We start from the raw sequence: 24,460 nt of genomic DNA, 5'->3' as shown, positions 1-24,460 counted from the left end.
CCAAATATTATATCATATTATCCGTTAAATTAACTTATTATACAAGAATCCCTACTAAAATGGACAACCAACTACCTCCAAAAAAAAAAAAAAAAAAAACGGAAAGGAGAAAAGGAGCCTAATTACTAGCACCCCGACAAAATACACAAATCAAATTACATGGCAGCCAATCACGGCCAGCTGGCAATGATATCGCTACCTCCAGATTATCTTTCATCGTCTAAGTATATAAATAATTATTAGACATGCATTATCACACTGCACAAAGTGGTCCCCTGCGGACAAGATGCAATCTCCAGCGCATATCTATTTTGTACCACATCCGACAAGATACAATAAGATCGATACATACAATAGGGTGTATACCAAAAAAAAAAAAAAAGAGCACACGGGTATCAAACTCCGTCAATCCTTGCTGGTTGGAGTAGGTCTCTGGGCCCCTGGGGGGGCAGTTGGCCTAGGGAAGTTATAGTCGAATTGCATGCCTGCAAATTGCGGTTTCTCCACGTAGGGGCTCTACATCCATTTGATTCAAAACAAACATAAGATGTCAGAAAAACTTACATTAATGTCATGAAAATAGAAAGAAAAGAATTCGAGTAAATTGTATAATAATGAAGAAAAAAATGACAGATATGAATTTGGCCAAAAAAAAAAAAAAACGAAAGAAAGAAAGAAAAATATCAGTGGGAAATATCGCACCTGGGATACCGATACAGCATGAGATGAAAAATCAGGACTTGAAGATTTGGGAGAGGTACTAGGAGAACACGCATCATTGCTAGTTTCACTTCCATTCAACTTATGTACTGCTTTGTTTAGTACACTTTCATTCTCATTCTCATTGGCTGACTTAACCCTCTACATTTAAATGGCGAGTTCAAAATCTTTTCATCAGTGTACAGTGCTGCTAACGAATGCGTGAATTGTAGGGAAAGAAATACCACCTGGAAGATTTTGCCGAGAGTTTTCAACCCTTTTGCTCGTACTCGGAGTTCTTCTTTCTTGGCATTGTTGTCTTGAAGAACCTAAAGTGAAGCACATATGATCTAATTATAACACACCTAACCCAAAAATCTACTTTATGGTATCTAAAGAAGTGACATTGTAGTAGCAAAAGCAACCATTTGACAAACGCGGGAAAGAGTCGCCTCAATGTCAGCCACATTAAGCTTCCACAAAGAGTCAATCATCAGTTTCTTGTGAGATTGCATGTATTCTTCAAGCTCTTCTTCAGTATAGTTCCCTTCTGTACTTAGTTGTTTTTTCATGTCCTCCTGCAGTTGGATCAAAGCAATTGCCCCTAGAACAACCATAAAGAAAAAACCATTTATCAGCCTTCTTTTAGATGTTTTACACATTAGCAATTCATGTTTGCAAGCCAGAGAACCAAAATGAATAGATAATTAGTGTCAAGTATCAACCTTTTAATTAACGGAGTCCAAATAAAAGCCTTAACCTAACAAGGGGCTTTATCCTTCCAAAACAAATCTGATAGTTGGATATTGGGGAAAAAAGAAGAAGAAAATATACCAATACATCAATATCAACAACACCTTTATTCCAAACTAGTTGAGGTCGGTAGTTGATGAACCCAAATAAAAAACAGAAAAGATAGAGGAAAAAGAAGAAAAATAATAAACTAACAATAATAAATCAAAAAACTAAAATAAAAAAATAAGAGAAAAATAAATAAAAGAATAGTTAAGAGGGAAAAATAAATAGGAGGAAAAAAGTAAATTAGAGAGGAAGATAAAAAAAAAAAAATAAGGACTAAAAAGGGTCATCTAAAATATAGGAAACAAACGGGCCCAACAGGAAAAATAAATAGTAGGAAAAAAGAATTAGAGAGGAAGATAAATAAATAAATAAACAAACAAAATAAGGACTAAAAGGGTCATCTAGAATATAGGAAACAAACGGGCCTACCCCTCTACATTTTTAAGACACCATTTGCTAATCTATTTCGCACTCTATTAAATCTTGTTTTACTACTATTGCTATCCAAAGATCTTCATCTGCGAACTCTTTTAGGAGGAAGAAATATTCTGATCTTGTTTTCTGTTATAATTTGAATAATTACGATAAGTATGAGATTAGTTACTTGTTTTTGTTTTTAAAGATTCAGCAAAATTAGGATAGTTTTACAGTTATTCTGTTTCCTATTATTTAGAGATCAAAATCTGTTTAGGATTGTACTGAGTGATCCATAGTTAGTCTATATATTGTAATCAGTCTTTTCCAATCAATAACAAAGAGAAAGATTAATTCTTCTTATATCCTAATATTCTACGTGATATCAGAGTCTCGGTGTCATGGGTTCAATCATTCCCCCACTTAATTAATAATTAATTAAGTCTCATGGAGTTTCTTAGCACAGGTAGATTGAACCTGATGCATCATCCACCCTTCAAGCTCAATTGGCTCTCGCGTGAGGGAACGTCTTAGAGATATATAAAACCATTAACATAATCTCACCCAAAAGCTTAAACTATTAAGTTGAATTGGTTCTTTACATGATATCAAAGCTCTCATCCAAGGGCCTGATCCAATCATGCCATGGCTGCACTTCGCTTTGCCTCTATGAGAGCATATCAAACCACTTCCCATGATACCTCTTCGACCATGTCCCAACCACAGCCTAACCCACAAGAACAACCAGAGAACACAACCTCTGCCTTCCCCAACAAGAGTCCTGCCCTAATCATTACTGGACATAGATTTAATGAAGGAAACTTCCTGCTGTGGTCGAGAAGTGTTAAAATGTTCATTAGTGGTCGCGGAAAATGTGACTTTCTCATAGGAATTGGAGACACTACACCTCCAGAAACAAATCACCCTCAATATAAATGATAGTCTGTTGAAAACAACCTTGTGATGTCCTGGCTCTTAAACTCAATGACCTCAGAGATAGCAGAAACGTATATGCTTTGTTATACAGCCTAGGAAATTTGGAATGGAATTAAGGAATCCTTTTCAAAGGAAGATAACACTCCAGCCATGTTACAAATTAAAGGAATTTTGAGGGATCTCAAACAAGAAGACGAAGATGTTACAGGTTATAGCAATTCTCTCCTTAAATATTGGTAGCAAATGGATCTTTATGGAACATATGAATGGGCTAACCTAGTTGATGAAATACTTTACAAAAGATTACAGAGAAGGATCACATGTAATTTCCTTTTGGGGCTCAATCCTATTTGAGGCTGCAAGGAGTAGAATCATGGCTGTTCGTCCATTACCTTCAATGCATGAAGTTTTTTCTGAAGTTAAATGAGAGGAGAGTAGGAAGCAATTAACCAACAACCTTCACAAGCCAGAATCCAACGCTGATGGAAGTGCATTTGCTGCTGAAAAGTCCTACAATGCTGAACATAAGCCAAAAAGGAATGGTAAGCCCTAGTGTGATCACTGCAATAGAATTGGACATACAAGGGATAATTGCTGGAGAATACATGGTAAACCAGCAGATTGGAAGCCCAGGCAAGGCAGAGATCAGAGAAGGTTTGCTGTTGCAGTTGAAGAAATTCAACAAGAAAAGATTGGAGTTCACAAAAGAGCATCTGGCTGCAATACAGAGGATGATCACTGATTGCAGTAAGGAGAAGCCTAGTAACTCATCATCCATGATCCAATCAGATTCTCCATGCCAATCAAGTACCTATCTCACAGCTCTGCATGCCAGTTATGGCAACTCTGAAACCTGGTTGGTTGATTTGGGCTCGGGGCAACAGATTCATATGATGGGTAATTCCTCACTTTTATCCAGCTACTCTCCCCTACACATTGTCAAAGCTGTAAAAATAGCTAATGGAAGCTTGGCTGAGGTTAAAGAAGTTGGTACAGTGAAACTACCATAAGGCCTTATTTTACAAGAAGTGCTATTTATTCCCAAACTTACTTGCAACTTAATATCTGTTACCAAGTTAACCAAAGACTTGAAGTGTATGGTTCTTTTTAAACCCTTTGGTTGTGTATTTCAGCATTTGGCATCGGGGAAGAAGATTGGCAGTGCTTGGACATATAATAGTCTCTATCATCTTTAACAATCCGAGACTACAAGGACAAGAAGCATGACTCATATGGCTACTTCAAGCAAACAGGACAAGGCTTTACTGTGGCATTATAGATTAGGACATACTAATTTCCAATATATGAAAAAGATGTACCCCGAATTGTTGCATGAAATTTCTCATTTTCCATTATTTGAAACTTGTCAATTGTCTAAACATGTTCGATCTTCATATCCTTCGCAAGGATACCAATCCTTATAACCTTTTTTTTGTCATCCATAGTGATGTTTGAGGTCCTGCCAACATTGAAAGTATTAGTGGTGCCAAGTGGTCTGTAACCTTCATTGATGATCATACTAGAATGACATGGGTATATCTCTTACACACCAAATCTGAGGTCACTGAACCCTTAAAGAACTTCCATAAATTAGTCCAAGATCAATTTCAAACTCAGATCCTTGTCTTAAGGTCTGATAATGCTCGTAACTATTTCAACATGGACCTCAATCATTATCCTAAAAATCATGGGATTATTCATCAAAGTTCTTGTGTCAATACCCCCCAACAAAATGGGATAGCAGAGAAAAAACCGACACCTTTTAGAGGTAGCCCGATCACTTATTCTAGCCTGTCATATGCCTAAACACTTTTGGGGGGAAGTCTCATCAATAGGATGCCCTCTAGAGTATTGAAGTTTTTGTCTCCCTACCAAATACTCCTAAATACCTATCCTACCTTACCTCCTATCCCCAACCTGCCACCCAAAATATTCGGCTGCACAACATTTGTTCATACAAATCATGGGGGGAAACTTGATCCTAGAGCCATTAAAAGTGTGTTCCTTGGCTATTCACCTACTCAAAAAGGGTACAAGTATTTTGTTCCCAACACCAACCGGTTCTATATTACTATGGATGTACATTCTTTGAACATCAACCATTTTATCCCCAACCAATCATACAGGGGGAGCAACCTATAAGCAGTCCAGAATGGTTGTTTGTGGCTGAACCAATTGTATCAGATTCCAACTTGCCTAGTACCATGACCAGCACCTAGCCAAGCCAAGGCACGATCCTCCTCCTGAACACAATCAGAACCAGCAAAACATTCAGGTCTATACTAGAAGGCCAAAAAGTCAGCAGCACCGAACAATTTCTCCAGCCGAGTCTATTGGTCCAGCATAACTAGTTTCTGATAAAGCTACTATAGCTTAGCCAGCTCCATCCAGTCATGAAGAAATTATATGTCCAGCACATTATCAGTCCAATTCTTTTGTCCCAAATCCTGAAGATGGCATGGAATTGCCAATTGCCTTGAGAAAAAGTGTAAGGAGCTGTACCAAACATGATATAAGCAATTTTGTCTCTTATGATAATATTTCTCCTGGGATGCAGGCCTTTGTTCACAATATGGATAAGCACACAGTACCAACTTCATTTACAGAAGCTGCAAATACAGAGAAATGGAGATTAGCTATTCAAGATGAGTTTAAAGCAATTGAGAAGAATGACCTTGGAAGATAGTGGACCTACCTAATGGAATATCACTTGATGGCTGCAAATGGATCTTTACCATCAAGTATAATGAGGATGGGAGTAACAACACCTACAAAGCAAGGTTGGTGGCAAAGGATTTACCCAATCCCAAGGGATTGACTATCAAGAGACATTTGCCCCTATAGCCAAACTTAATTCAATTAAAGTGCTATTATCAATAGCTGCTTGCTTGGACTGGCCTCTTTGGCAAATGGATGTAAAAAATGCCTTCTTGAATAGAGACTAAGAAGAATAAGTTTATATGAAGATTCCTCAAGGTGTGGAGCATAGTCATGGACCTAGGAAGGTATGTAAACTGTTAAAGTCTCTTTATGGCCTAAAACAGTCACCTAGAGCATGGTTTGACAAATTTACTTCTGTTATTAAAGCACAAGGATATACACAGTGCCACACAGATCAAACAATGACTATCAAAAGGTTCCCCAGTCAGAAAATAATAATTATGATAGTATATGTCGATGATATTACAATTACTGGTGATTGTATTGGAGAAATTTCCATCTTGAAAGGAACCTTAGCTAAGAGATTTGAACTCAAGGATCTTGGTAAGTCGCGGTATTTCCTAGGGATGGAGGTTGCAAGGACAAATGAGGGTATTTCTGTCTCACAAAGGAAGTATACTCTTGATCTACTAAGGGAAACTGGAATGTTGGGGTGTAAACTTGCGGATACACCCATGAAAGCTAATTATAAGGTGGGATTCAAACAAGACAGTTCATCAGTTGACACAGAAAGATACCAGCGTCTGGTTGGTAAGCTTATTTATTTAACTCATACACGTCCTGATATCATCTTTCCAGTTAGTGTGCTGAGCCAATTTATGAACAACCCGAATGAAGAGCATTTGGAAGCAGTGTACCAAATCCTAAGATACCTGAAAGTGACACCAAAAAAGGGCTTATTCTTCAAGAAAAACACCAACCGAGACATCATAGTGTATACTGATGGAGGTTGAGCTAGATCCGTAGTTGACAGAAGATCCAACACTAGTTATTGCACATATATTTGGGGGAACTTGGTTACTTAGAGAAGTAAAAAGCAACCAATAATAGCATGAAGCAATGAGAAGCTGAGTATAGAGCTTTTGTCCTTGGCAACTTGCGAAGGAATGTGGATTCTAAGAATGTTAAATGAGTTGAATTTTGATCATGAAGCACCTATGAAGGTCTTCTGTGACAATACGGCCACAATGGGGATAGCTAACAACCCTATTCATCAGGACCACACCAAGCATGTAGAGATTGACAAGAATTTTATTAAAAAGAAGATTGAAGCTAAAATTATTGTCGTGTTATGTCTCCCCCGGTTCACAAACAGCAGAAATATTTACAAAGTCTCTCCCAAGAGTTAAATTTGAAAGATTGATTTCCAATCTGGGAATGCTAGACATCTAACACCCACCTTGAGGGGGAGTGTTGCTATCCAAAGATCTTCATTTGCGCACTCTTTTAGGAGAAAGAAATATTCTGACCTTGTTTTCTGTTATCATTTGAATAATTAGGATAAGTATAAGATTAGTTGTTTCTGCTTTTAAAGATTCAACAAAATTAGGATAGTTTTACAGTTATTCTGTTTCCTATTATTTAGGGATCACAATCTGTTTAGGATTGTAATGAGTGATCCATAGTTAGTCTATATATTGTAATTAGTCTTTTCCAATCAATAACAGAGAGAAAGATCAATTCTTCTCATATCCTAATATTCTATAACTACTTTCCCCATGTTTTGACTGACCTCATCCTCTCGTGTCATGCTCTTTGATAACAAATTGGAAAATGAATTTATAGGTAAGAGAAGCCGAAGGATCTAAAATCCAGGTACCGGGATCAGAAGCAAGAGTTATGGGAGGGGCAGAGAATTCCTAACAAGGATATTAAAATAAGAGCTTTTCTGATCATTGCTGTTCCATGAGAAGTGAAAATTCCAAGAGGAATGGATCATTGATTAGAAAAAGGTCCAAACAAGGACACTGATAGAACCCAAAATGAACACACTGATTTTATTGCTTTAATGGAGGCGTAACCTCTTTTTACAAACACCACTTGACACTAAAGACCCATAACTTCCCCTTAGAACCAACAAACTTAGGCTTCAAGAGATCCCCAATTCCCCCAATATTCTCTCAATACATACATACCTCACTCCACACACTCTCCCTTCTTTTATCCTATTCTCAAAGAATATTCTAGAGAAATTCCCTAACTAACTAACTATAACTCACTCACTCATCACTTTTAGATCAATCAATACTACTACTACTCCAAAACTCACCTTGTCCTCAAGGTGAAGAATAAGGATAGGCGAACTGAGAGGACTCCCAACCAAGTCCTATTGTTTGAAGCATACAGACCAAGTAATGCTTGGAGTCAAAAAATTGTCACTGTTGGATCCCATTGCCCCTCTTGCTTCTATACTGCACCTGTGCCTAGTTCCCTATAAATTTTTTGACCAAGAAACGCGGTATCCCCTCCCTCCTCATGCTCTGTTTTCTGCCCTGTTTGTGGGCCTTTCATGTTTTTTTTGCAGAAAATAGCTTTCGGCCACAAGCATCTTTTCTGAAGCTCAAAGACATTCGATCTTGTAACTGTCCGATGCAATTGTCCCCTTCTCACCCAGAATCATCACACGGCCAAGGAAAAAAATAAATAGCACACTAGAAACATTGGTTTCGGCTTTTCCTGTGTCAACTAGCGAAATATCGACCCACGACGTTTGTCTTGGCCAATTTCCGATTTTGCTTCTCATCATCACTCTAGCCTCGGTGAAAACCTGCAACACAGTGGAAACAAAAATTGCACCGCCGTCCGTCGTTGAGCTCCTCATGCATGAGACAACAGAACCTCGCCACTCTCCTTCCCCCATTCGTGCTACCCCTTGGTTTGTCACGTTGGTCTCGAAAGGCTTCCTAATTGAAGACCCATTATTTTCATTTCCTACTAGCACATTTGTTTCGTGTAGGCCAATTTTCTCTGGACCATTGCGTCCTGAATTATCAACCAAAGTGGGCTGCGTCTCAAAGTGGGTATTGACCATATTTGACAAAGCCACCAGCGAGTGATATCCAACTCCAGCCCTAGATTTGTAAGTGAGCCCTTGACAAACTGAAATATTAGGCCCGCGTGTTGAATTCGCATTGGGCCCAAGTCCACTTCGGAGATACATAATGGTTCCAATGGATTGGGTCATGTTGAGTAGGGAAACCCGGGTATACTGACCCGAACCTGTTCCATTACTCACCCATAGCCACTTCGGCCTATTATAGCTACCCACATTTCTAACCCCGCTTCACGTTCCTCCATCGTCTACGCCAACCTCATAACCTTCCCCAAATATGGCACTGAGTCCAAGCACACTTCTGCCTCAACGTCCTCTTCTTCCTCTTGATCTTCTTTAATTTCTTCTGCATCATCAATGTCGTTAACTTCTTCTCAGTGTCGATTTGCTTCTTTTTCTTTTGCCTCTTCTTCGATCTCTTTTTTTTCTTCTTTGATTTTTTTTTAACTGAATCTTATGCTCAAAACAGTGCTTTTTGATTTCAAATCTCAGTGTCTCCATCTTCCCTATTGCATCATTAAAAACCTTTATCATTATTTTCAACATTTCCATGAGCTCTTAATTGCTGATTCCTCTTATGGTGTTCATTTCTTCACAAATCTGGACTAGAATCACCTCGAGATTGAAGATGCTCTGATACCAAAATGATAAAACCCAAAATGAACACACTGATTTTATTGCTTCAATGGAGGCGTAGCCTCTTTTTACAAACACCACTTGACACTAAAAACCCCTAGCTCACCGTTAGAACCAACAAACCTATGCTCCAAGAGATCCCCAATTAAAATGATGGAACCCAAAATGAACACACTAATTTTATTGCTTCAATGGAGGCGTAGCCTCTTTTTACAAACACCACTTGACACCCCTAGCTCACCCTTAGAACCAATAAACCTAGGCTCCAAGAGATCCCTAATTCCCTCAATATTCTCTCAATACACACATACCTCACTCTACACCCCCCCTCCTTTTATCCTATTCTCTAAGAATATTCTAAAGGAATTCCCTAACAAACTAACTAACTAACTCACTCACTCACTCACTCACTCATCACTTTCAGGCCCATTAGACACCATGCCAGGTACGAAGATAGTTAAAAAAAAAGTAGACGCAGATCAATATTGTAGACTATATTTTCCAAACTTAATGCGCCCACGTTCCTAGGCTTGCAACAAGCCAGATGATCTTTCTCCCCGACTTCTGACCATAAGAAGTCCCTCGTAATCTTCTCAAATCTCAATCCTTTAAGCTACTCCAATAGGATTTTTATTTTGGATAGAAAGTCCAACAGGAATATTGATGAGACAAATAATAACTAGACAACCAAAACAGGTTTCTAATAAGGACCATAACTAATAAAATAGAACAAGGAAAACAAGGGATTTAGGATATTAATATGAAAGAGGAAGATTAAGATAACAAATTTGTCTCAAAAGAAAATTACAAGAGTAACAGATAACCAAGAAAAATGACTAACAAAGAATACTCTCTCAAAGGAAATTACAAGATCAGCAAATGACACAGTGAATGATAAACTGAAAGGAAAATGTGAAGCAATTGGAGAGGCCTCACTCTCTCCCAAGGTCCCAATTCCCAGACTATACTCTTCATGCCCCCTTTCCTACCACCCACGCACCTTTTAACCTCCAACCCGCCTAACCCCTCTTGCATTCCATTCTGTTGGAGGGTGTTTGGTGAGTCAGCATTAGCAATTGGGCCACTTGGATCAGCAATAGTGTTACTTGGGGCCCAGACTCTTCTCTGTTTATCCCTTTTATACACCTTGAGGCCTTGGGTCATATCAGTTTCCTACTCGAAATTCAAGAGCATATCTTTCTCTTTCCAGCAATCAATATCCTTCATCTAAGTTTCCTTCCTCCAAGATAAGCCTACCCCTTGAGAATGACAAATCAACCATGAATGGAGTAATTGCTTAAAAAAATTTCAAAAATAAGGTAGAAGACAGAAGCTCAATGGATGGAAAAGGTCAATATTTGTATAGTAAAAGGAATTTATTAGAACAAGGAGGAAAAATACAGCTATAAGGAGGATATGATATTCTCTAAAACAGAAAAAACAAAGTACATGAGAAGAATAAAACAATATGTGCATATTGAAATGACAATTCCACTGAAACAGCCAGTAGTAGAACACCAAAGATATGCCATAATCGCAATTACATCCCAGAGAAAGTTGAGCGTAAAGAGACACCTGAAAATGCATTCTGTTCCAACCAAATACACCAAAGGACTAATAAACTGCACCTTTCCACAAAAGTTTAGGCTCTTTGTTTTACCCAAGCCTTTATGGGCCAAGGTCAATTCGACCCACCCAAGCCCCAACAAATATGCAATATGGCAAATAAAGAGAGTAAAATTGTGTAGTAATGACATGATATGATGATTAAAGGGGAAATTAGAATCAAGAAACCATAGCGCAGCCAGGAAAGGCTTTAAAGTACAAAGTTTGCTCACCTGTTGCCGCTGTAACTTGGGATTTGATAAAGTGCCCTTTGTTTCTAAACCACTCAGCTACAAAAGGCACACCCAGATAAATTGCTTTCTTGCCTAGTTCTTTTGCTGCCTGCCTTGCGTATATGTAGCCAATGGTATTCAACATATCAACCCCATAAGCTGCATAATGACAACTAATTTATTCAGGAAAAGTACCTCAATTACCATCTCCTAAGGAGATTTAGGTTGATATTCTTCAATACAGTTATTCAAATACATGAGATTAGGTGAACGTTTTTCCCATGTCATGTAAAGTCAATCTTTTAACCATATGATTTTATGGATAAAAAGTAGTTTTGCAGCTACAAAATGTATTCACCTCTCTTATTCCCTGCATGTTTGGAATTATTCTTAGGGTAAAGTACCTGCTTTGGATAGCCGGGTTACTTCGGCTTCTGCATGATTAACAAAGTCCTCTTTGTTTCCTTGGACATATTGGTTGAGTCTACTTTTCAATATCTCTGCAAGCTTTTCTTCTCTCTCCTTCTGAACAACCTGAAGAAGAATAAATTTGTTAAAACCATAGTTATCAAATGCAGGGTAGCCGACCCTTGAAAATGTTATAGCGCTATAGTGGGTATTGGTATAGCGCAATAGTGAAATGCTATGCACGAATCTGTTGTATATATATACCACATATACAAAATAAATGCTCAAAAACAAAGACGAAATTGTGTACTAATTATCAAATACAGCAAAAAAAATTGTACTAAAAGTAAAAAAAACTTAGCCAGAATTAGTACATATATTTCTGGCTCACTAATTTTGAGGTACAATTTTGAATTATTATAAAATTCCAAACAGAGGAAAGCTATCTTCATTGTACAAGGCATTAAGAGTCCACTAATTTTAGAAGAAATCTCAAACTGGAACAGAGGAATGTCATCTTCATTTCTATAATATCATAAGGAGTTCACAAAGGAGTAGTATTAACCAATAAAGCAAAAAAAAAAAAAAAAAAAGAGAATAGATCAGGGTGAGAGAAAAAAAAAAGGAAAGAAGAGGACTGAAAAAAAATACCAGAAAGTCTGGAAAAAACAGAAAACAAAAGAAAAAGACATAAAGGTTTGGAGCAGAGAGAATCGCCGGAAATGGAGGTGGAAGCTGGTCGCCGAAACTGAAGCCGGTGGCTGGTTCGCTCGAAAGGAGAGAGAATGGTCGATGCATAGAGAGAGAGGAGAGAGGTTCACCCTTCAGATAAAAATGGGTTAAAAAAACATTTAACTCTTAAAATATGACAATTGAGACTTTAAGTGGAGGGTAAAAACTGAAACTTGCACTCCTTCCCTGTTGCCACAATATTGCGTCGCAATTGTCCGCAAATCGGCCGCAATAGCGATTGCTACAGCCGCTACCATTAAGTGTAGCATAGCAGTGTGGCCAATAGCAGATGACACCCGCTACAATTACGGTATAGTGTGCAAAAGCGGGGCTATTGACAACTTAAAACATTTTCTGTTATTTCTCATCAAATCCAGTCACCAAATTCACAAGAAATTTCACTCTTCCTCCAAAAGCCTTGGGACACATCTACTTTGTATTTTTATAACCGTAAGAAAACATGAAATGAAATAAAAAGTATTTCGATTTTCGCTCCTAGCAGTCAATCTCCTATCCCCTGCAGTCATAACCTATGAAGCATAGACACGTTTTTTTTCTTTCAAAAAAATGTGTGTCGAACTATGACACGCTTCCGGCAAGGGGTCAACATTTGGGACACGCGGTCAACGCTCCAATACATTCCGACATGCATTCGACACGCGGTCAACGTTCATGCAGATCCAAATTTTATTTTATTTGTCTTTTTAACTAAACATGAAAAATTAATTTATAAATAAAATATTGTGTTATGGAATTTGATATGAAAAATTAACAAGGCACGAAAAATTATTTTTGCTTTATATTTTTTGTTATGGAATTTGAATATTTGATTGGTTATATGACTTATTATAGGCTGCTATAAATATTAAATGTTATATATTAAAAATATTATTTAATATCAAAACGGGTTTTAACATGTCAAAATATAACATTTTTTAGAATTAATGTGTCAGAGTGTCGTGCCCTTGTTGGTGTCGGTGCAACATAGGTCATAACAATAACTGCACTCCGTCCCTTCAATATAAAACAACTGACAGCACAATTTACTGCAAAGATTCCGATTTTCCTTTTCTTCTTTTTCTTTTCCTACGATAATTCACAATATTGTAAACAGTAAGTCTAGAACCATGAATTTCTCTTTCTAAAAGCACTAGATAGATGCATATATACAAATACAGTCCTTAATCATTTCTCTTCTTTCAGCAAATCGGATAAGAAAATAGCACATCACACAAAGGTATTCCCAAACAAAGCAATGCTATGAGAAAATAACAGAGAGTTATAGATTGTGTGTTAATTCTCCATCCCATACAAGGCATAGGATTGGCCAATAATGGACTAGTCTGGGCAACTGAGTTTTTACGCTTTTGCTAGGTGATCCTTTGCAATTCCAGTGATTCACGATTCAGCAACCGATTTGCATCATCCATTGTGGAAAGACTTGTAGGACCATACGATCTTATGAGATGATCTACCCCTACACTTAATACCTTAAGATCTTAGTGAAGTTGTTCCATGACACGGGTACTAGAGCCTTTTTGAAAGAAAAGGTTACGAGTTTGATCGTTACCATTATTATTCTTTAAAATAAAATACTAAAATTTCAGCACAAGGAGAAGTCGGTCTAAACATTATCCATGCTTCAAACCCCTCAATGCCGGAGCTTGGACTAAATTTTGTGGCAGCCTAAATAAATATTCAGTACATAAATTAAATTTGTAGCATACATACTTTCTATTTTAACATATTTATACTTAAAGAAAAAGTAATAAATATCTAGAATTTAAAGTAAATTATCAACACATATTTCATTAAGAAAAGAACAAAAGAAAAGGACTAAAAATTACCTTGTAGTATTTTGTGTAATATAAAAGAAAGGACTATAAATTTCACCAATACCGTAATAACTAATAAATATCTTATGTTTTCAATTTTTTTAAATAAGATTGCCACAAGTGAAGAGGCTTTAGGTTTAAACAAAGGACAGAGTAAACTACTTTACTATATATGAACCAAAAGTCTACATATGTAAGTCCAAGCATCTGATGTTCGTTCAACCATTTCAATTTCATCTCCTCCAATTGTGCTGTGCGCTCCATGAGCTGTTATTTTTTAGTCTTTCTCCATTAGGATTCGGTTGGTTTTGTTTTCATATGAATACAAAAAAATTTAATTTTTTTTTTTATAACTTTTGGGAGAGCCATAGTCCCCTCAACCATTGAGAAGCTTTGCCAGCGAAGCCCTTTGTGCTATGCTAAACAGCTTAAGCTTTTGTATGAAGACTTATGATAGTTTTATATCAAACAGTGCATTTCTAGTAGTGTTCTGCATTTAGGTTGAAGTCCGTATACAATTAGGGCTTCATTACCAATCTTGGGAAATCAAACCTTGGGCAACCCTAGGGGAGAGGCCTAGATTAATTTTCTTCTTCCACAACTACCGATATTATTTCCATCAATCTATCTAAGTCTTCTTCCATCTTATGCAGCAAGCTAGGGAGAGACTTTGCTTCCAAAGTTTCTCAATCATTAAGGGTGTGCTTTATAACACTGAAATACTTTATCATTGAAATTAAGCACCGTATCCTAAATGTAGAAATTTTCAGTAAACAACAATTAGTGTTTGACAAGATTCTAAGTGAATGATTTATAAAATTTGATAGAAAAGAATTACTTAAAGAGGGAAAAGGAGTATAGAACAGGAAAATCACAAATCGTCCTAGAGCAGCAGAAAATACAACAAAGCAAAAGGACGCAAAAAGAAATAATATCGCAGCTCAAAAGAGAAAGCCAACCCATTTGCAAATCCTAAAAAGAAAGAGAAAGCCAAAAAGTCTCAAAGCACAGCAAAGCCATATAATTTCTTTGCATAAGAGGAAGAGAGTCAAGAGACCCCTAAAAAATGAAGGCATTCTGCTCCAACCAAATACACTAGGGAACTGCACAAAATGCATAATCCCCACAAACAAATTAACCGATAAAAAGTAACCACCTGACCTGGTATAAATAAATTGGCAACTTCAAGACTAAATCAGCACGTATCAAGCATGAAAAGAAAGAATTCTATGAAGTGTGCAAATTCAAAAAAGGTCACTAAGCATAAATCCTTTTGAGGACTGTTCTCTGAAGGGAAGACTAGACCTTAGAGGAAGTTTTAGACTCCAAATGGGATTGTGAAAACAGGAAACTCTCCCTATGGAACAATGCTCGTGGCTATTTCTAGTAGGGGGGAAGGGTAGCCACCACGGATGTGCAGAGACATTGTGAAGACTGCATAGTTAGCTTTTTGTTGTTATATTTAGGCTTTTCTATTTTGAAGTTTTTTTTTTTTTTCCTTTGGTAAAGGATTAACATAATAAGAGAAGGAAAAGTATAAAGATTAGCTACAAAGAAAGCAGCAACAAAAACAGAATGAAAAAGAATTCAGCTCAAAAAAGCAACTCATTCCTTTTTAGAAGTCTGACCTAGGAACACCCTTGAAAAACCAAGAACCCCACAGGAGAATAAGAAAACAAATCTGTCCTGTAAAATATGTTGAGTAAGATAATCATTACCAAAGCATTTTTTTAATCCATTCTACCTCCAAAACCTTTCCTATCAGTAAATAATTCAAAATTAGGCAGACAAGTTCAGCACTCTACAAAGAGCCCAAAAAAACTTATGACCAAGCTGTTAAGCTACCTATCGATGCAAAATGAGGCGGCTATTTGCTTTAGAGCTTTTGACGCACATACTTGAAATATTATTGTCTTGGACATCTGCCCTTAAAGATTTTGAAGTTGTTTCCGAGTTTAGAGTCGTTTATTGTCTTGAATTGTGAGCTTTCTGAGTTTGCTAAACATCATCGAGTAACTAATCCACCTAGAGTCAAAAAAAGGGTTGAATCCCCATTTACACTTGTTCAATCAAATATTTGGGGGCCTTGTGCCTTTAATCTTAACTGGTTGTCATCATGTTATGACATTTCTTGAAGATTACTCTCATGTTACATGACTTTATTTTATGAAAAGTCATCAAGAGTTATTTATTACGTTTCATGCTAAAATTCAAACCTAATTTCATGTTGCTATCCCAAGATTTTAATTGATAATGCTAAAGAATATAATTCCACTTCTTTTAAGAAATTTATGCAAGAACATGGCAACATTTATGAAAGATGTTATTTTGTCATTCCTCAACAGAATGGGGTGACTAAAGAAAGAAAAGACACTTACTTGAAATTGTTCATGCGCTCTCTCTCAGCTACATGCTAGTGCTCTTTTGTTTTCAAAAGAAAGTCTCTAAGCCTTTTGGACCCAATATGGTTTTAATAGCCTGGTACTTAATTGATTACCTATCTTCTATTCTAGATGGTCAAATTCCTTGTTGTCTTCTCTTTTCTTCTCAATCCTTATTTGCTCTTCCTCCCTTTTATTTTTTTTGTACTTGTTTTGTCTAGGATGTTATCTCTCAAGCATGGTTGTCAAACTCGAGATTCAATGCAAACTCGGAAGGGTAAACCAAAATCATAAATCGCAAAATCGTAACACGGATCATAGACTCGTAACACAAGATACAAATTATATTTATATATATTTATATGCATATAAAGTAATATACTTACCACAATTCAAGTGAAATTAATTCCTACTAATTTTATTTGGATTAATTTTATTTTTTCCTTTGAATGTAAAATCAAACAGAGGCAATTGAAGTGAAAAAAAAATTAATTTGATTTGGTTTGGATACCCAAAAAAAAAAAAAAAATCTGATTTGGTTTAGTTTACGGTTTATTTGCTTTATAAAATAAAATGATATTGTTTATAAAATAAAATGATTTTGTTTTTTAAAATAAAATAAAATGATTTTGTTTTATAAAATAAAATGTAAATGATTTTGTTTTATAAAATAAAATAAAATAAAGTGATTTATAAATAAAACAAAAAATTGAGTCAGTAGAGTTGCGAACAGAGGCGAGCACGAATAGAGGCGAGCGACGAACAAAAAAATAAAAAAGAGAAGAGATTCAGACGGAGCAGAGCACTAACCGGTGATGGACGACCGAAGAAGACAGTGGCTTGAAGCACGACGGCAACGCAGAAGCACGACGGCGATGGCACGCGGAAAAGCTTCACTCAGGAAGAGGGCAAGACGACGAATCAGTACCATGCAAGGGAGGGACGACCGGAGAAGACAGTGGCTTCAAGCGTCTGAGTCGCGACTTCGTCTCCCACGATCTGCAACGGTGGTGGCTCAGGTTCTTTAGGGTTTTTATTAGCTAAAAAAACCCATTTATATAATGGTTTTCCGGGTCAACGGGTCTTCTTGTTTGGGTGAAATCGTTGAACGTGGACGATTATACGAGTTTGCCAAAAAACTCGACGCTTCTACCATTTGAGGGCCAAAAGCAAGTAAACGGAGATCGTGGCTCGTAACAGTGTTGCTGAAGTGTAAACTCGTTCGATTTCACGAGTAAACGTGCGAGTTTGACAACCATGCTCTCAGGTGTCAAAGTTGAATCCTCGTTATGTGAAATGTACTTTCCTAGGCAAACTTTGTCTTCAAAAGGGTTACAAATGTTATTTTCCGGAGTTGTCAGTATCTTGCTTTTGTAGATGAAAAATTCTTTGAGACCACTCATTTCTCCTTTAGAGTTCTCTCCTTCTTCTATCACAAGCGATGATGATTTTTCCTGATTGACACCTCTTTTTTCTTCTTTTCTTTCATTTACTTATGGAGTGGCTGACAACGATGTTATGGCCTTGGACGACGCATGTTGGTTCGGGTTTCAATGATGGATGGGTTGGACGAAGAGTGTGATGTGGACACTATTCCGAGTGACTGTGCTCTAATGTTTTTAGTCGTTCAAGGTGTAGACTGTGGTGGAGATCACGTCTCCACTGACACCAACGGAGGAGGAGGAGAGCCCATCGGCTGCTGCAAGTAAGGGATCCAAACCGCAAAAGTAGAAGCATCAAGGACCAAGGGTGTGCTGATTTGAATTAGGATACAATCGCAGCCCAAAAAAACCAAAACCCTAAACTAATTCAACACCCTAACCCAAACTTGAACCAAAACCAATAGACCTGAATTCAGGCCTAAACCCAAACCAAACCAAAACCTACACCCTCACGCAACCGGCAAGACAAGGATGAACGTATAGATTACCTGGAGAACTACAGAAGCCACTTAAGCTTACAATTGTCTTGAGTATCGGTTCAATACATACTGCAGCTTCAACAAGCCTGGAAGCCCTTGTAGTGTGTTGTCTTTGTTTTGACCAATATTCTGCAATTTAGTTCTGAATTTCATTTTTGAAGTTTCTGTTGCTATTATGATAAGGTGGCTTCTGTCTAGTTCAGAGTGTGTTAAGTGCTCTTCTTGTGTAGAACAGAAATGGTTGCACTAGTATAGACCCTGCTCATACTAAATGTTCAAAAATTAAAGTGAATAAGACAATTGAAACTTAGAGGTAGGGTGGTATTTTTAGAATTGTGTAAGGCTTGGGAGCAGTGGTAAAGTTGTTCCTTCATGACTGAAAAGTCATGGGTTCGAATCCAGGAAACAACCTCTTTGCAATATTGCAAGGGTAAGGCTGCGTACAAGGATTACTTCCACCCCACACTCGCTAGTCGGGTTTAACGGAGAGTGACTTTGGTGTAAGGCTTGGGAGAGTCGAGGGTCCCTCGAACACTCTGGGAAGCCATTGTTGTCCTTTTATCCGTTTTATTTTCCATTTCCATCTTCAGCGTAGGTTCTGTTTCCATTTCATTGATATCAATATCGAATTTCTTCTATTGAAACTAGTGTTTCTCTCTCCTGCTTGGATCATTCTTATGAAATTGACAACAACTTGCACACATCTTTACCAAAGCACTAAAAAAAATTATAATAGATCAAATTTGTAACAACATTAGCATGATTAATATCTATCCTACAGTTTGAAGGAGAGAAGTAGAGAATAGTTATTAGATTATTTTGTGTTATCAGGTTGGGCCTATCTTTCTTGTGCTGGTCTTTATTTCTCAGTACAATATAGAGGCAAGGAGACTAACCATAACAGGTAAGTCATTCCCATTCTTAATTTTCTCTAACAGTGTTAATCCCACCAAGCACTGCTGTTGACTCAAAAGCCTTAACCTTAGAAACACTGGCAGAAATCGCCTTATGAAGTCTATGCATTAGTAGCAACTGATGATGAGTATTAATCCTCTTAAGAACGGTTATCCACATTAAAGCGTTAACTTTAGAGGGAATGACTATTTTGAAGACATGATGTTATTTACACCATGCATAGAACCCCTATTATAATAAGTGACAGGTGTAGTCCAAAAAGTAAACAAAATACAAAAGAAAAAAAAGTTATATATATATATATATAAATATATATATATATATATATATCCTCTTCGGTGGCAGTATGATTAAGTCAGTAATCACATAAAAGTAATCATAAGAGAATGCAGTTGTTGAGAAAGATTATAAGATATACCCTCATTTTTTCTTGCAACTTTTTAGTATCAAATTGTTCCCCTTCAGTAAAAATGTCCATTGATGCCATTGATGCCATGGCTAACTGGCCTATGTATTCCTCAAAAAGCTCACTACCAAAAAGCATGGCAAAGATTGCTGCAGGATCAATAATTGCTTCACTGAAAAGAGCGGAAGAAGGACAAAAAAATCAGCATAAGAGAGATGCTTAACATGACTAAAAGGTTCCACACCTATCAACCTTGGTGTTCGACTATTAATTAATATATTATGAAGTGCAAAAAAAAAAAAACTAACGTCGAGATTCCTGATTTCCCATGAGCATCGTAAGCTTGCCTTTGAGTTGGATCACTCAGAACTTGGTAAGCCTCACCCAAAACCTGAAACCAGAGTGGAAAACACATAGGAAATTACTAGTGGCAACAAAAGTTGATTAACAATGGTATAATCCAAGCTACACATAATAAGAATGACAACTGGGGGATTAGGAAAATGGTATTAATACTTCAGGATATTAGCTATTTTGTTGAAGGAATACTACCAACATGTACATGCTGGGAAAATTGGCAATAGGAGATAATAGAACAATATAAAAATTCAATAACATAAAAAACATTTCGTGTTGTATATGATCACATCCAACATGATATACGCCAATAGGTGAAGCCCAAGAAAGTTCAACTTTTTGGTTGACTTGTTCAAGAATGCAAGTTACGCCACATTAAGATGAATATGATTTCAAGAATTATGGTTCTTGACTTAATGGTCATCTTGCCAAGAAAAATAAGTTGATGTTAATTTGTTGGGTGAGGATTTACTTACTATAGGTGTAAGACTTGGACAGTTATATCTTTGAATAATTGCATGAGTTAACATTTACAACAGGTCTGGACTCAATTTTAGGACTACAAACTTTCTATAAAAAAATATTTTAGGCCTTAAAATTGGCAGAAAATCGGAGTTGACATCTTTGTACAACTAAAAGCATGTACAATGTCACCACCAAAACTGATAAATGAGGGTGCAGGGAAGACAAGGAAAGCTAATGATGATTACAAAGATTGAAAAAAGGCCACAAGGCAATATGATTCATAACAGCTGGAAGTCCTTAATCAATCACAAGTAATTTGAATTCTCTACCTGAAATTACTTCTCACAATTCGGTTACACACGCCAGCAAGCATATAGCAATATAAACACATGTTTCTCATTACTTTGCTCAAGGTTCAGTCATATTTCAAACCATATGAAAGGTTAACATCACAAGTTATTAAGAATGGCAGGTTTAAACTAAAATATGGTAATCTTGCCTGAAAATTTTGTGCAGCAAGAGGGTCATTTGGGTTTTTATCCGGATGCACTTGTCGTGCCTGCAAGCATAGGACAAAAGAAGATAAATAAATAACATTATGACAGTACTTGATCATAGTTTACAATTTGGTACTAGATGATAAATACCAAAACTTAAATAAAGTAAAAAAAGAAGGCACTAGGAAGTTATATTCCAGATTTCCAAAGTTAAACTGCCATCGGCTGTAAAAGCATTTCAATTTCATTATATACAACCTAGAATGTATTACAGAGAGCAAGCACTCAACGCGAGTAGAAATCTCTTTCAGAACCCAACAGAATTGACAGATCCAGCCGTATGACATACGCATCTGCTATTTTCTGTCTATTTGAACGGATAAATGGGATTAGGCGGATCTATCGAGGTGTAAGATAGCTTGCAAAGCAAAATAATTTTGTAGCTCTACGTAATACCAATTCTTGGTCATTTATTCGTTGCATTTTTGCATATGACAAGAAATAAATAAGGGAGATAAGCAAAGGATCGATAAACATGACCTTCATGTAATAAGCCTTCTTAATCTCGGATTCCGACGCTGTTGGACTGACACCCAGTACGTCATAGTATTCGGTTTCCTTCACCATCTCAAAGCGCAGATGATTGATCTTTGCGATGAGAAAACGCCTAGAATTATTATATTTTCGCTAATCTGCGAGGGGACGAAGAGGAAAAAAAACACGCCAAAATCAAATGGCGTTATCCTTCTTACTAAAGCGTAATTACTTTCTTTCTCTCCGTCAACGGAATCCCGGGCGTTGACTGCTGCAACCGCGTAATTCTTTGATGTTAATCGTTTCCTCTCCCGGTGGTTCCGACTTCTCGCCTTCACCCTTGTGTTCAAAATACAATTCTTCGGATTTTCTTTTTGAGTAAACACGTATGTAAGTCTTTTTTAGTCCTGGCAATAAAAAAGGACTAAATTGATCTCTTAAATTACAAAAAAAAGGTCATGTTAGTCCTTATGTCAACTCCCAAATATATAGAGTGACCATTTTCTTGTACTTTCAGAGACCAATTCGATCCTTTTTTGTTGCTAGAGACTAAAAATGACTTCGTAGATATTACCAGAGACTAAAAATGGTGTTTATTTTTTTTTTCTTTTCTCTTTAAAAAAAGATCCCGATTTTGTATTTTTTTTTTTAAAAAAAAAAGAGGTTCAGATTCACCATCTCTGTTGATAGGTTCTACCTCAACAGTTAATAATTCGCATTCTTAATTTTTTTAATGGGTAAAAATTTAATAAAAAAATACTTAAATTGAATTATAACTAGTGAAAAATTAAAATATATTTAAAATAAGAAAAAATATTTTGTCATGTTACATGAGATTGTGATCCTTTTGTGGGCAAAACCCCCTTTTTTTTTTTAATAAATATGAAACCGACCACTAATTGAGTTGGAATTTAATTCTCATATAACATGAGAAAATCAAACCCCTTAAAATAATTGCATTTAAAGTAAAAAAATTCATAATTTTTGTTATCCATATGTTCATATCTAACAACTTAATACAAATAACTTCTGCGGTCACCGGCTGGCAATTTTCGTTCTCACTAGACAATGATATATTTGTGCGCTTCCAATCTTTCGATAGATTTGAAAATTACATCGAAGGCATGTGTCTATTTAAGATAGATATTGGACCGGGAGGAGTGAAAATGGCCAGACGGTTTGTAATAGGCCCACAACTTGATTTGTTTTTGACCTGATTCATCTTGACACATTTTAAAAATAGTACATATATACTTGAATTTATTAAAAGACTTATGAAATCAGACTACAAATTGATTTTAGCAAGTTTGGCCTCCAAAATTGATTTGTATTTTTTAATAAATAATATTTTATTATATTTTTAATATAATAATATCTTATTATTTTGTAATAAAATAATATATTATATTTTTAATAACATAATATCTTATTATTTTTAATAAAATAATATCTTACAATTTTTTAATTTTTCACAATTTTTTCTCTTCTCACTTGATAAACACATGTTTTCTTAATCATAAATTTCATCACCATAACCACTCTTTACCCTTTCCTTGCCATTTTTTTTATTTTTGATTTCTAATAACATAGTTAAATTGTTAATATTTTGAGTTGTTGCATAAAAAAAAATACGTTTCATCAAGTTAAACATTAAAAAAACAAAATAATCATAACTTATATTTTACGGAGTGCTATATGCCATTTTAAAGGCTTGGTAGGCTTGACAAACCTAATCAAGCCTTATGTTTTTGAAAAACAAGTCAAGCCACGCTTAAAATCTGGCTTGTATAAGGCTAACAAGTCAAGTCAAGCCAAATTTGAAATAATTAACGCAAGTCTAACCTATTTAAGCTAAAGTCTAGGTTGACTTGACTCATTTACACCCCTATTTACACATAAGATGACCAAGTTTTTCTTACGTATAATTAGGATTAGGATAAGGTCATAGTTAAATACGAATATTAAATATTAAATGAAAATTAAATCTTGAATAACAGTCTTAATTTGTGTTTTATATTGGTATTTTTATCAACAATTTTTACCAAATTAAACTACCAACCATTTAAGCTTTTTGTACAAATATTTTTATAACTATTACTATTACAGTATTACATATTTTTCTTTTTCTGATTGTATTCTGTTAGCAATTTGTATTCTGTTAGCATTGCTTTCTGTTTGGCACCTGTTAACATTTCTTTCTGCTTTTGTAGCCACGTCACCATGAGTTTGTTACAACAGATTCTCTTAGGTGCTTTTATATACTGAATCATTTGTACCAATTACACACTGAATGAAAATATACAAAGTTAGTTTTTCTTCTCTTCCTTTCTGGAAATGCAGAGTGCTCAAATAACTAATATGCTATCAAGAGCTTTTTGATGGCTCGAGTCAACAACCGTCCTCCGCCGACTTCCGACATATCCTCCGGTGCTTCTTCAATGGAGGATACAGCAAGCCCCTACTCCCTGCAGAGCAGTGATCACCCTGGTCTTGTCCTTGTGACCCATACCCTTGATGGTACCAATTACAGCTCCTGGAACCGAGCTATGCTTTTGGCTCTTACTGCCAAAAACAAATCAGCTTTCATATACGGATCTCTTCCCCGTCCTTCCAATTCCGATCTCCTATTTCCAGCATGGAATCGGTGCAACTCAATGGTCATCTCTTGGATCCTTAATTCTGTCTCCAAAGCTATTGCAGATAGCTTGGTTTATTTCTCAAATGCCTCTGACGCCTGGGATGATCTACGCACTCGCTTTCAGCAAGCCAACGGACCACGCATCTTCCAACTGAAACAAGATATTTCTTCTCTTCATCAAGGATCTCTTGATGTCAACTCTTATTACACAAAGTTAAAAACCCTCTGTGATGAGCTCCAGGCTTACATTCCCACTCCATCGTGCAAGGTCTGA

At 36.4% G+C, this 24,460-nt stretch overlaps 2 protein-coding genes across 2 annotated transcripts; one reads left to right on the top strand and one right to left on the bottom strand.

The window, feature by feature from the left end:
* LOC133299032 (chaperone protein dnaJ 10) lies at positions 1 to 21,909 on the bottom strand. Its single transcript, XM_061498425.1, has 10 exons — positions 21,555 to 21,909; positions 21,017 to 21,076; positions 20,004 to 20,086; positions 19,708 to 19,867; positions 11,502 to 11,631; positions 11,098 to 11,256; positions 1,125 to 1,303; positions 948 to 1,028; positions 703 to 861; positions 1 to 516 (listed from the first exon to the last, which is right to left on the bottom strand). Exons 1-10 carry the CDS (start codon positions 21,639 to 21,641, stop codon positions 406 to 408), a joined length of 1,209 nt encoding a protein of 402 aa, XP_061354409.1. The 5' UTR covers positions 21,642 to 21,909; the 3' UTR covers positions 1 to 405.
* Positions 21,910 to 23,926: 2,017 nt separating this feature from the next.
* Positions 23,927 to 24,460, top strand: LOC133299155 (uncharacterized). Its single transcript, XM_061498597.1, has one exon. The coding sequence runs from the start codon at positions 23,927 to 23,929 to the stop codon at positions 24,458 to 24,460; it is 534 nt and encodes a 177-aa protein (XP_061354581.1).

This window comes from Gastrolobium bilobum, unplaced genomic scaffold, assembly GCF_033153095.1.
Source record: "Gastrolobium bilobum isolate Gb01-03AN ecotype WA unplaced genomic scaffold, APGP_CSIRO_Gbil_v1 utg500, whole genome shotgun sequence".
Taxonomy (NCBI): domain Eukaryota; kingdom Viridiplantae; phylum Streptophyta; class Magnoliopsida; order Fabales; family Fabaceae; genus Gastrolobium; species Gastrolobium bilobum.
The sequence above is the reverse complement of the archived record's forward strand: the minus strand, read 5'-3'. Positions and strand labels throughout refer to the sequence as shown.